A 13,936-nucleotide genomic window follows, 5' to 3' on the forward strand; every position below is an offset into this window, starting at 1 on the left:
TTTTTCATTTTTTGAGACAGAGTTTCGCTCTTGTTGCCCAGGCTGGGGTGCAATGGAGCGATCTCGGCTCACTGCAACCTCTGCCTCCTGGGTTCAAGCGATTCTACTGCCTCACAGCCTCCCGAGTAGCTGGGATTACAGGCATGCGCCACCACGCCCAGGTTTCTCCATGTTGGTCAGGCTGGTCTCGGACTACTGACCTCAGGTGATCCGCCCACCTCAGCCTCCCAAAGTGCTGGAATTACAGGCGTGAGCCACCGTGCCTGGCTGAAGTTGATCAATTTTATCAGTCTGTTCAGAGAACCAGTTCTTTGTTTCACTGATTTTTTTGTTTCAATTTCATTGATTTCTACTTTTATCTTTTTTTTTTTTTTTGAGATGTCTCGCTCTGTTGCCCAAGCTGGAGTGCAGTATTGCAATCTCAGCTCACTGCATCCTCCACCTCCCAGGTTCAAGCAATTCTCCTGCCTCAGCCTCCCGAGTAGCTGGGACTACAGGTGCACGCCACCACACCCAGCTAATTTTTGTATTTTTAGTAGAGATGGCGTTTCACTGTTGGTCAGGCTGGTCTTGAACTCCTGACCTTGTGATCCGCCCGCCTCGGCCTCCAGTAGTGCTGGGATTACAGGCGTGAACCACCGCACCCAGCCCGATTTCTACTTTTATCTTTATTATTTCCTTCTTTTTCTTGGTTTTTGGTATATTTTGTACTTACTTTTCTAGGTTCTTGAGACAGAAGCTTAGATTATTGATTTGAGACCTTTCTTCTTTCCTAATGTGAGCATCGTGGATACATTAGTTCCCTTCTAGGTCTGCTTTAGTTGTGTTATTAAGAGGAATGTTGAAGTCTCCAACAATGTTTGTGGATTTATTTTTCCTTTTAGTTCTATTAGTTTTAGCTTCACATTATTTTGCACTCTGATGTTTAAAGGTGCATGAACATTTAGGCTCACTATGTCTCAGTGAATTGACCCTTTTATCATTATGTAATATTCTTGGTTTCTAGTCATTTTCTTTGTGCTGAAATACAATTTATCTGATAATATAACAACTTTGCTCTCCTTAGATTAATATTTTCAGGATGTATCATTTTTAGTTTTTTCTTTTCAACCTGCCTGTCATCATTATATTTGCAGTGAATTTTTTGTAGACAGTGTACAGTTGAATTATTTAAAAAATCTACTCTATCAATCTTTTAATTGGTGTATTTAGATCATTTACATTTAAAATATTTACGGATAACTTACAGCATAGTTAATGTGTCTCTGGTTATTATTTCTGTTTTGTTTTGTTTTTTCCTGCTTCCTTTGGGTTACTTGAACATTTTCTTTAGAATTGTATTTTGATTTATATATCAAAATATAAATAGTTTTTAAGTATATCTCGTTGTATATATTTTTTAGTGGTTATAATAAGACATGACTTTATGTAGACATAACTTGTCACAATCTCTTGGTGGTGTCGTTTTACCAGTTCAAGACAGTACCTATCTGTCCACTCCTTTACCTTTTCCTTGTATAATTGTCTTAAGTGTTTCCCTTAGATACATTTAGAACCACATTAGACAGTTTTTGCTTTAGTCATGAAACATAATTAGAGAACTCAAGAGAAGGAAAGCCTAATTACTTACCCCCTCCTCCGCTTTTTTATTGTGTTCTTGCTTCCTTTCAGATGTTCCAGGATTCCTTCTTCTATGATTCCTTTTGTTTAGAGAACTTCCTTTGGCCATTTTGCTAGGGGTAAGTCAGCAAAGAAATTCTCTTAGTTTTCCTTCATCTGAGAAGGTCTGGATTTCCCTTTCATTCCTGAAGGATATTTTTACTGGTTATGGGATTCTAGGTTGACAGTTGTTTTCTTTCAGCACCAGAAAAGTAGTGTGCCACTTCCTTCTGGTCTCCATGGTTCCTGATAAGAAATCTGTTGTCATTCTGCTTAGTTTTCTCAAAACTATAAGGTCTTATTTTTTCTGGCTGCTTTTGAGATTTTTTTGTCTTTGTCTTTCTTTGTCTTTTAGGTTTTTCTTTAGTTTAATTATTGTATGTCTTGGTCTGGATTTCTTTGGGTTTATCCTTTGATGTTCACTAAACTTCTTGAATATGTAGGTTGCCACTTTTGCCAAATTTGGGAGGTGTCTAGCCATTCTTTGAGCCCTTTTTCTGCTTCACCCTCCATTCTATCCTGCGGACTCTGATGACATGAATGTTAAACTTCTTGTTACAGTTCCACAGTTCCCTTTTATTTATTCATTTTTTCCTGTCTGTTTTTCCTCTGTTGTCAGGTGGGATGATTTCTGTTGTTCTGTGTTCCAGTTCACTGATTCTTTCCCTGCCCCCAATCCTTCTGCTCTCGAGCCCACCCAGGAGCTTTTATTTCAGGTACCATATTTTTCAAGTTCAGGATTTTTGTTTGGTTCTTAAAGCTTGTATTTCTTTGCTGTCTTTCCCTTTAATTCAAGTGTGCTCATAATTTCTTGTTGAAGCATTTTGTCATGGGTGCTTTAAAATCTTTAAATGTGGGATAATTCTAACATGGCTGTCATTTTGGTGTTGGCATTTCTTGGTTGTCTTTGTTAATTCAGTTTGTGACCTTCCTGGTTCTTGGTATGATGATAATTTTTGGTGGAAATGAAGTGTTTTTGTATTCTGTTGGGTAACTCTGGGTCTCATTTGAACTTTCTATTTCAGTGGATTTTTCTGACAGTGCTTCCGTGGGGGAAGGGAGTCACCATGACCACCTAGTTACTCAGATGGAGACAGAAGTCCACCCCTCGGCCTCCACTGATGCCTGAACTGGGAGGCTCCTCGTCATGGGTTCCCTTCCCACTGGGCAGTGGTAAAAAACCCTGACCCTCCACTGGGCACCCTCTGACACACACTAGCACGGAGCAGGAAGGGTCCTCATTGCTGTTGGTGGGATGTAAGGCCCCTGTGTCTTCTCACGCCACCCTGGCCAGGATGTGGGGCACCTCGTAAGGGTGGAAGTCCAACCTTTGCTCACTTGGGGGTGGCATGCTGGCTTTCCTGTGGCTTTTGGCCAGAGTAGGGCAATTCTTGTCTAAGAGTTTTCTGTCTTGCTGGGCTGCTCCTTTCTGGTTTCTTCAACTATGGAAAGTAGCTTTTTGTTGGTTCTTTTGGTTGTGTGCCTATTGGCATTTTCAGGTTGCCAGTTCTCCACTACCCACTCTGGGATAGTGAGACAAAAAGAAAGTCTAGGAGAGTCGCCACAGTGTCCCTCCTTGGGTCCTGGGTCCTTGGCCCACTGCCTTTTTTTCTCCACCTTTCAGAGTCTTCTTGTGTTTGTCTTGTACATGATAGCCCCAGGTTTTTGGTTGTACTTAGCAGGAGGAATAGGGAAATCTACATCTGCCCCATCGTCCAGGAAACAGAAGTTTCAAGGCACTGTTTTTGAAAGAGCTTCAGGTTGAAGGCACACCCAGACCACCAGCAGTCTCTTCCTAGAGGCCAACCAGAAGTGGAGCCTCCAACTTGTGTGGGTCATGAGTGAAGGCCGAGTTTAATTGGAGAGGAGGTAGCTCGGGGGAGTCTCTCATGTGGTCACTTTTATATAGGATCCAGAGCCACATGCATCCTCTGGGAGGACCTGCATAGAAAGGGGCCCTGTGTGCAGAGCTGCTTGAAACAGGACTCGGGCCCCATCCTTTGGGTCCTTACAGCCCAGCTCAGATCCCCCATGTCAACAACAGATACCTGCTTCTCTTGCCTCCCTCCAAAGGGCCCACCAGCTCAACCAGAAAGCAGCAAAGCTAAGCGTACCTACTCAGCGTTTCCAGAGCACACTCCCTCCTGCCCGCTGCCTTTTGGGCTGTCTGTTTTGTTTTAGTGTCCCAGTTTCAGATTATTACAGGGCTCTCTGGAAGAGAATACCTTAGGGCCTTTTAGAGGCGCTGCCCCAGGAGCAGGTGGGTGTGCGTGGGAGCCTCTGCCCGTGGGCACTTCTGCACTTACAGACACTGTGGTCTGCTGTGTGGGGGAGGATGCAGCATTTTTAGATAGTCTGAGACATAGAGAAGCAGCAGCTCTTCCTGGGAGGCCTTTCCCACGCCTGGGGGATGAGAACAGGTTGTCTGAGTCAGGACCTAGGTTATGTAAGGAGAAGGAAGCTCAGAGAGGGCACCGCGCACCCACTGCTGGCTTAGGCCAGCGGGCACTCGCCTCCACTCCCTCTGCACACCTGCCTTAGGATCAAGGACACAGCCAGGGCTAGGCAGACCTCATTCCTGCCTTCCTGGAGTGAAGGTTCTGGGGTAGGGGTGGGGGGCAAGTCATGCCATAGCAATGTAATTACATACATAATGAAATGGTAGGTAGAAATTAGTTCTGTGATATGCAATGACAGTAATGGCAGAAGTGAGTCATTAGAGACTGAGGGGGAGGGTCAGGACTGTCCCCTTGAGGAAAGGACATTTCAGGGAAGCCCTGAGGGATGGTAGAGAGGGCCAGGTTTTGGGAAGCTGAGGAGGCTGGGAGAGGCTGCGCAGCCCATGTGGCTGGCTGTGAGAGGGAAGAGTGGCGGTGGTATAGCTGGCCAGGTCCTGTCCCTGGCTCCCTGGGCTTGAGGAGTGAGTTCTCAGTAATTACAGATGGCTCCTTGTGACCCCATGGCTCCATCATTCCTGCCTCTGCACCTGTGTGCCAGCTGCGCCCCTGCCCGGAGAGTCCTCTCCACCCCAGGCCTCCCCGTGTATCTATGGAGTCCTTACCTTCTTCAGGGCTTTTTAAAACAGTTTTGTTAAGATGAAATTCACACATTATGCATTTAACCCATTTAAATGATACAGTTCTATGATTTTTAGGATATTCCCACAAATGTGCAGCCATCATCACAGTCGCTTTTAGAACATTTCATCATCCCCAAAAGAAACCCTGCACCCCTTGGCTGTCACCCTCATCCTTCTGCTCCCCCCAGCCCCAGGCAGCCACTCCTCTGCTCTCCATCACTCTGGAATTGCTTTGATGAACGCTGGATGGGGTGTCACCTGTGTCTCAGCCTGCTCCTCCACCCGAAGACCCTGCACCTCGCCCTCTGCTCTGTGTCCGCCCCACCTGCCCACCTGGATCAGTCCCCTCTGCGGTGATCCGTATCAAGAAGTCATAGCCCAGCAAGGTGGCTGCTGCAGGCTCCCTGGTGTGCAGCACCCAGGGCCATGAATACAGGGGTCCTGAGCAGAGGTTTGCTGAGGATGTCTGGGTTGAGACCAGGGCTTGGGTTTTGAGAGAACAGATGCTGATCCCTCGGCTCCCCACAGTTCCTCCTAGAGAAAGGTCAGGTAAATGTAGCTGATTATGTGACAACACCCCAAGCCCTGCCTCCAGAGGCCAGGGTGGTGGTGCACAGTCAAGATGGAGATGGAGGAATGGCTTGGCAGGCTAGCCTCTGACCTCACAGGTAGACACTTGTGGCCGGCAAGAGGCCCAGCTGGGAGTCAAAGAGTCCGAATACACACAAGGAGTTGTCCAACTCTGGCTTTCCCGTGCAAGGCCTCTGGGTGGAGTCTGCTTAGGATGTGCGCTTCTGGATGGGATGTGGAGATGCTGAGCGTGTGTGCCCACCTGGAGGCTTGCTGGGCACAACTGGAGTTCGTAGAGAGCACAGACCTCTCCTTGCCTTTGCTTCTGCCTTCCCAGGTGGGATCTCCACCACACACCCTTTAGCCCTCCTGCACTGTGTCTGTAGCCAACACCCATCCCCTGTTGTATCAAAGCAAGCCTCTCCTGTCCTTGCAGCTTTCCTCCGACCCCAGGCACACAGCTCCACTTGCACCATTCATGAGGAAAGCCAGTGCTCCTGGGGACCTTGAGGACCCTGCAAGAGAAGCCAAGAAAAGAGGGGTTCTTGGTTCAGCCTGGAGGCTGTGTGGCCTCTGGCATGTGGCCTGCCCTCTCTGACTCACAGTCTGCAGCTACCAAATGAGGTAGTGTGGTGGGGCCTCCTAGTTTGGAGAGCACTGAATAAAAAGCACATCAGGAGGGCCCATGAGGGGTTCTGCGTGTGTAAGCAGCAGTCAGAGAACTTGGGTTTTAATTTGTGTTACCTCCCTCCAAAAGGGACTGGATAAATGGGCCTGGTTGTACCTTTTCCAACGCGTTCTCGCCAGCTGGGTGTGGCTGAGGAAGGAGATGGAGCCAGAGTGTCTGTCTAGATCCCCGTGTTGAGCTCCTACCCGTGGTCTGGGGAGTGGGGACTCTGTGGATGGTAAAATAGAGCAATGCCTCACATTTGTTGAGACCTCACAGGCCAGACACTGCTCAGTGTTCTTTGTGCTCATGCAGCTTTTAAATTGAGATATAATTCACCTATCTTAGGATTCACTCTCTTAAAGTATACAGTTTGGTGAGTTTTAGCATATTTACAATGTTGTGCAACCATCTCCACTGTCTTAATTCTAGAACATTTTAGTCACCCATGAAAGAAACCCCATACCTTTTAGCTGTCTCTCCTTATTTCCTTTCCTCCAGTCCCTAGCAACCGCTAATCTGCTTTCTGTGCTGTGGATTTGCCTATTCTAGACCATTTGTGTAAGTGGAATTCTGTAATATGTGGGCTTTTGTGTCTGGCTTCTTTGACTTAGCATCATGTTTTCGGGGTTCCTCGGTGTTGTATGTTAGTGCTTCATTCCTTTTTCTGGCTGAATAATATTCCCTTGTGTGGATCCATCAAACTTTGCTCATCCATTCGTCTGTCCATGGATATTTGGGCTGTTACCACCTTTTGGCAATTGTGAATAATACTGCTATGAACATTCATGTGCAAGTTTTTATTTGAACCCCTGTTTTCCATTTTCTTGGGTGTGTATACATAGGGGTGAAATTGCTGGGCCCTGGTAACTCTGCCTTTAACTTTCCGAGGAACTGCCAGACTTTTCCAAGGTGGCAGCACTGTTTTACATCCCTGTGCTGGGTTTTACTGATTGCATTATCTCATCAGTCCTCACATCAGAGTCATGAGGTTTAGGTAGAATTGTCATCACTCTCACTTTTCAAATCGGAGAGTTTGAACTCAGAGGGTTTCTGCACGCAGCCTCACAGCCAGTCAGTTGATGATTCTTTGGCCAGAGCTAGCTTTGATCACGAAAGCAGTCTCTTCTCCAGGCCCCGTTTTGTGTCTTCAGCATGAGGCTTTTTGACTGTGTTGTTCATGTCCTATTTCCTGGCTCCTATGTAAGCACACATTGACGCTTACATATTTGTTGAATAAAATGTCGTTTTTTCCTGATCTTGGTGGCTTGATCAGTAGCTTGCAGGAGACAGCATGTCTTAGGGGATCCTGTACTCTCCAGGTTCTCACACTCCTGCCAGGGCCTGTATGCTCTCCACCCTGGATGCTGCAGAATCCCCACCAGCCTCTGACTCTCAAGCAGCCACAGATGCACTGCAGTGGGAATAGCGTTATGACCTCTGCATAGCAGAGGCAACGTCTGTTTCCAGCGAGTGCTTGCTGTTAACTTGACCTGTTCTCTTTTCTGGGTTGAAGGCTGCTGGTGACCTGCCCTCTTTTTTCTCCTCTAGGCAAAGCCCATTTATGGTGGTTGGCTGCTCCTGGCTCCAGATGGGACTGACTTTGACAACCCGGTGCACCGGTCTCGGGTAAGCGCATCAGAGCCAACTCTCGGGGTGGGACGAACTGGAGAAGGGACCCATCTAAGGGTGAACTGGCAAGTGGAAGAGGGAGATGGAGAGTTGAACAGTGGATCCTGGGATGGCAGGATCAGCAGGGCTCCCCCATTTGGCGCACTTGTATGTTGTACAGAAAAGGTCTCAGTTATACGTAGTTATGTGTGGTACTCCCTTCAGAATGAGGAGCTCTCATGTGGGTGTTGCCTGTTTTATGGGTCAGCTTGACTCTAGGAACAGTCAAATGGAAGAGGCAAAAGAGCAGTTAAAGGTTTGCGTTATGCCGAGCAGCTCCCAGTTCCTTCCATGCCAAGGCCTGCCCCTGTAGTACCTCTCTTCCTCCTGAACCAGGGGTTCAGCACACTAGCACTAGTGAAGGGTTGGGGACCCAGAGGCCTTGGCTTACCTCTTACTAAAATGTACATTGCCCAGGGCGGGGCCCCGCTAGAGCTGGTACCACCATTGGCCTGACCTGTGGTTTGTTTCTCTGCCAGGAAGCCCCTCTGGATTTGACTCCAGTTACAAAACTCTCCTTCCTCACAAACTAAAGTGCTGCCACTTGTACCCTATAAATTGCTTCTACTCAGCCCCCTCCATCCCTGGGAGGTCCTTTTCCTCTTCTTAGTTTCTGCTGCTCACCCCTTCCCCACCCTGAATATTACACTTTGGAGTAGGGACCTTGGGCTGTGTATTCTGGTCCCACAGGTCTTGCATTGTGTCTCTGGTCTTTGGGATATCTTCTACAATGGGTTTTGATTTCAAAGGCAGCACATAAGGCCCTTGGAAATGTTCCTAGGAAACATGTTCAGGTGGCCTCCTCTACACACCCAGCATAGACCAGCCCTCTACAGGGCCTCTTTGCAAGGCCCTTGGAGTCCCTGTTCATGCCACCCAGACAGGAGGACTCAGGAATAACTGGTCCAGCTGGACTACAGTTTCCAGGGAGTAGTTCCCTTTCCTATTTTATATTGAGGTTGTACAAAATTGCCATTTCCAGCCTCTGACAGGAGTCATTATTATAAATGAGAACCCTGACCCAAAGCAGAGAGATGTGCTTTTATAGTCAGTGCTTGTGGCCTTACTGCCAGTTAAACTTTGAGTATTGTTGGGCCCTCCCCTCCCCTCCTGTTACAAAACTCTCCTTCCTCACAAACTTTCTTACAGTGCTACCGCTCCTTTCCTTCCCTTTCCCTTTCGTTTTTTGGAGACAGAGTCTTGCTCTGTCACCCAGGCTGGAGTGCAGTGGCGTGATCTCGATTCAGTGCAGTCTCGACCTCCCAGGTTTGTGTGATCCTCTTACCTCAGCCTCCTGAGTAGCTGGGACTACAGGCGTGCATCACCATGCCTAGCTAATTTTTGTGTTTTTTGTGGAGACAGGCTTTCAGCATGCTGCCCAGGCTGGATTGGGCTTGTTAAAATGTTGAAAATAGGTCATGGACCCTTGTGATGATTTGGGGCTGGGAGCTGTGCCTGTCATTCATGACCTGGGCCAGCAGACTCGCATTATGGACAAAGCCCTTCTCCCCACACAGAGGAAGACATACACCTCATAGTCCTTTCCATTTCAGCTCCTGGTGGCATCTGACCACTGTGGGCATTTCCCAGTGGTCTGGCTTTTGGAGGGAGAGTAGAGCGGGGGACGCTCTGTGCCAGTTGGTCACTCCTTGGATATTGGAGTTATTTCCACTGATCTTGCTGCTCCTCTGTTTTGATTTTCATTAGCTCATTTCACCTCAGTGAATTCTGGAGCCTGGCTGTTTTCGTGCCTCCTCTTTGCCAGTGGATCATCAGAACAACCCCTTTTGTAGCAGTTTCCCAGGTTTTTTTCAGAAGTGGTGAATCCGTGCCTTGGCATTCCTGGATTATTCCATGTCATGTCAGATCATTCATCAAATAAATATTGACACATATCATGTGATGCATTCTGTGCTGGGCACCATCAGGAATACAAAAAGGTAACCACACATTGTTTCTGTTCCTGAGGAGCTTCCAAATGTTTTTTAAAAAAAAAAAAAAAAAAAGGCTTCTTGTTAAGCCTCAATCACTCATGTGATTTGGGCCTTTCTCCCAGCCCAGTCCTGGCTGATGAATCAACATTCTTATATCTCGAGTCCCTCTTTTCCTGCCACCTGCCCCAGAAGTGGAATCTGTGGAGCCACCTTCCTTAGATACGGGCTTGTCAGACATGGGAACTCCAGAAGCCAAGCTCTGGGGCCAGGACCCAGATCCTCCTAACCACCCTCCTTGTGCTCCGTTGCAGAAATGGCAGCGACGGTTCTTCATCCTTTACGAGCACGGCCTTTTGCGCTACGCCCTGGATGAGATGGTAAGTGTTATCCTTGCCTACTCCCTGTCCCCAGCCTTCACCAAGTCCCTCCATTACAGTGCCCTTGCGTTGTTGTGTGAGAGTACAGCAGCTATGTGCTCTCACTTGTGTCTGTTTGGGAGTGTGGAATGTTTTGAAGAACTTGTGGCACCTGCTGGAGACAGCTTTAAAAACCCAGACCTTTGGTTTGAAGCATCATCTTCTGTAGTCTTGAGTGAGAGGAAGAAGTGAGGGAGGAAGTCATTTCTGTTCAAGGCTAATAGTGTGGACTTGGCCGGAGCACTCCTGGTTAGGGGAAAGCAGGGGCAAAGTCCTGGGTCACAGTGAGGACGTTTGCAGGCTGTGGACCTGTGGGTGTGGGGCGGGGAATGGCCCTGGGGCTGGCATATGTGCTCACGTGCCTAGTCCTGGGGTTGCCTGTCAGTTCTGAGACTGTAATTGGTTTTGCTTGTCTCATTTGAGCTTGGCATAGTTTTCTGAGGTGACTTCAGAGGCCTCCTGGTCACAGGGTCAGCGTTCTTCTGGTCACTAAACCAGGTAGACAGGCTCCTTCCTGCTCCCCACCTCCCTGGTTTTCCAGTTGCTAACTGGGCTGGATGAGTGTTTGCTGCTGTTGCCCCAGAGGCCAAACCTGAAAATCAACTAGGTGGAATTTCTGGCTTTTCTTTTTCCACCCACTTTATCTCCTGACTTTTTCTGTAAAGGAGATTAGTTTCTCCTAATTAATCTAAAGTAGGACTGCATTCCAAACTTTGTAAAGGGTTGAAGATGGGAGATTTGATTGCCTTTTCCAGTTCCACTTGGTGGGTGAATGTTTGTATGCACATATGTGCAGCATTGTAAAATTGGGACTGTCCTGGAAAGTCTGGTCTCACTATGAAATAGGCAGCCCCTGCCTATCCTACCCGAGTTCGTTTCTTTGCTGCAGGGGCGAGACAGACTCTGGAAGTATGAGTGGAGATAACTGTGCCCTCTAGGGACCTTCCAGACCGCGGGAGGGGGTGGCGAGGGCGCCTGGGATTTTTGGGTAGTCATTAGAGCTCACATGTGCAAAGACCAGAAGTGGGCGTGTTTGTACTGGAGTCCTAACCTTTGTGATGTGATACTTTTTCTACTTTTGTTTCTGGGGTGAATTAAGAGGATGATACTGTAATCCTGTATCAACTGTCACCCCACTGGTTCCTTCTTAAAAAGAGTTGTCTTCCTTTTCATTCTTTCTGGTGAGCATATGTGTACATCATGATTAGAGCATAGGGGTTTTTTACTGTGGGAACATCTGTGCTCCAGGGTAGTGGATTAGAGGTGAGCACCGATGGTGGACTTGGCTGGAAGTAGGAGCAGGGAGACAATGCATTTGGACGCTCCATTCCTTTGAGGCAAGAAAGCAGACCTGGAGGATAGACTTCACACTTCTTGTTCTCCTGGCTTAGCCCTTACACAGGGAGTAGCCCTGGGGTCAGAGCTGGGCTCCTGCAGCTGTGAGGTTTACCTTGCGTCCCTGTGGCTAGCTGCCTGGCTAAGTCCTGCAGTTGACTTAACAGTACCAGAGGAGCCTCAAGAGGTCACTGGATTACATTCAGGCTGGGCTGGGTCATGAACCATCCCAAAAAAACAGAGCTCCCTGCACTGTTTCCTTGGGGACTGATAATTTCGGTCAGGAAATCTTTCTTTAGGTCTAACTAAAGTCAAGCAAAATCTATTATTCCCTCTGGCTCAGTTGCACAAGCACAAAGAGAGTAGCTCCTGGGGACGCCTTGGTGCTGGCACAAGTGCAGAGCACATGCTGCCTCCCAGACGTGGCTTCTGGATAATTGAGGCCGCCTAGCCAGAAGCACCGACACTGTGGTTTCCCAGCAACCTGGATATGAGTTGCATATTATTTCATGGAGTGCTCAGGCAGAGGTGGGACTGTGCCAGGGATGTGGGGAAAGAAAGAAGCCCCAGGGAAAACTTGGATGGAGCGAGGGCATGGGGGCAGGCCCAGAGCTGGGAGTTTTGGGCCATGGGCTGCTTTCTGGCAGATGACCTGGGAGCTGGAGAGACTGACCCAGTGAGCCCATTAGTAAATACCCTCTGCCTAGCCGAGGCCATGGAGGGGTTTCCCTGTTGTATCTGGAAGGTCATCGGAGAAGGTTGCAAGGAGGCAGCTGGGTAGAAGCCAGGTGGGAGGAGGCAGAGGCTGGAAGGATTTCTCCAGCACCCAGTGCTCTGCATCAGGGTTTGCTCCTCAGAGCCACTCCCCAAGGTGAGCAGACAGCCCGTGGCCCAAGATCTCCAGTTTAACGGTCAGCCACCCTGAGCTGAGAGTCCCACCCAAAACAGGCTGGCAGAATCCTGAGACCTGGAGCAGGAAAACTCCATTTCAGGCAGGCTCATGTGTGGGTGAACTCAAGCCAAACTGGAAGCTTCCTTTGTGAGTGCCTGGAAATAGACCAGTGGGCCTCAGCGTTGTGCCTCCCAGGGCCACTGGCCATGTCTGGAGTCATCCTTGATTGTCACAACTGGGCCAGGGCTGCTGCTGGCATCTAGTGGGTGGAGGCCAGGGATGCTGCTGAATCTCCTCCACTGAACAGCCCCCAGAACAAAGAAGGCTCCAGCCCAAAATGTCCACAGTGCCAAGGCCAAGAAACTGAGCAATTTTGACAAGGGTTTATTTAAATTCTTATTTATTTTTAAAAATGAAAATGTAAATGTGATTTGCTATTAGCTCTGCTCTTTCTTTTTTTTTTGAGACGGAGTCTCGCTCTGTCGCCCAGGCTGGAGTGCAGTGGCCGGATCTCCGCTCACTGCAAGCTCCGCCTCCCGGGTTCACGCCATTCTCCTGCCTCAGCCTCCTGAGTAGCTGGGACTATAGGCGCCCGCCACCTCACCCGGCTAGTTTTTTGTATTTTTTAGTAGAGACGGGGTTTCACCAGGTTAGCCAGGATGGTCTCGATCTCCTGACCTCGTGATCCACCCGTCTCGGCCTCCCAAAGTGCTGGGATTACAGGCTTGAGCCACCGCGCCTGGCCAGCTCTGCTCTTAAACAGCGCAGGGTTCACCTGTCGGATTTCCTGGGAATGAGGGGGATGATAGCACAGAGTCAGCTTGCTGATGGTGCAGTGCCAGTCGTGGAATGGGGTGGGCCTGTTTCTGATCTGAAGAGGTCTGTGGGGTGCTCCTGCACACCAGGCAAACCACAGGGCCTGCAGAACTGCTTGTGTGTGTGTGTGTGTGTGTGTGTACCAGGGAACACATAGGTGGCACTCCCTGCGTGGTGCCCTCAGACCACGATGTTGCAAAGCAATCCCTACCTCAGCATTTGTCTTCAAAAGCAGCAGCTCTGAGCAGCCCCTGGCCACCTCTGACCCTCCCAGACTCACATAATAAACTGTAGCATTTTATGGCTGGTCTGTGTCCTCCACACTCAGTCACCGTCTGTTTCAAATTGTTGCTGACATTTATACAATGTTACCATTTGATATCATTGGAGTGTTATCTTGCCAACTAGACTGAGGTTGTTGTTGTGGATGGGCCCCTGATAATTCTTGGTGTTTCTCCCCCTTGTCTAGCATGGGGTTTGGGCAGCACAAATCTAGTCAGATGTTCGATAAATGTTTGTGGAGTTGAACTACCAACTTTGTAAATGCCTTGCTGCATAATTTCTGCTCCCAGCTTGAAAACCTTAAGACAGAGGGCGGGTAGGAAAAGAGAGAAGATAGGATAAGGGGTGTTCCTCGGAGGGAGATTATGGATGTAGTGACCTTTAGGGATTACTCAGCAGAAGGGAGAAAACTTCCCAAGAGCTCCAGAGAACCGGGATGGGGTTACCTCAGCCCCACTGGGTTGGGACCTGGAGAGGAAGATGGACATCAGGAGGTCACAGTGTGCAGGAGGAGGAGGAAGGCAGCAGTCCCTGGATCTGGGGACAGTGGCTTCAGGAAGCCCTTTCTGCTCGGGGACTTCTGCTGGGGCTGGGGCTGCTGGACCTCATCCAGTT

At 48.7% G+C, this 13,936-nt stretch overlaps 1 protein-coding gene across 4 annotated transcripts in view; it reads left to right on the forward strand.

Annotated features, from left to right (window-relative positions):
• MPRIP (myosin phosphatase Rho interacting protein) overlaps positions 1-13,936 on the forward strand; it is a 146,112-nt gene that overhangs the window by 25,172 nt on the left and 107,004 nt on the right. For all 4 annotated transcript variants that reach the window (XM_017895591.1, XM_017895593.1, XM_017895592.1 and 1 more), the window contains exons 2-3: positions 7,527-7,604; positions 9,892-9,957. In XM_017895591.1, coding sequence (XP_017751080.1) covers positions 7,527-7,604; positions 9,892-9,957 — 144 coding nt within the window. The remainder of the gene's footprint in view (positions 1-7,526; positions 7,605-9,891; positions 9,958-13,936) is intronic.

This window comes from Rhinopithecus bieti, unplaced genomic scaffold (assembly GCF_001698545.2).
Source record: "Rhinopithecus bieti isolate Rb0 unplaced genomic scaffold, ASM169854v2 scaffold_26813, whole genome shotgun sequence".
In the NCBI taxonomy this organism is placed as follows: domain Eukaryota; kingdom Metazoa; phylum Chordata; class Mammalia; order Primates; family Cercopithecidae; genus Rhinopithecus; species Rhinopithecus bieti.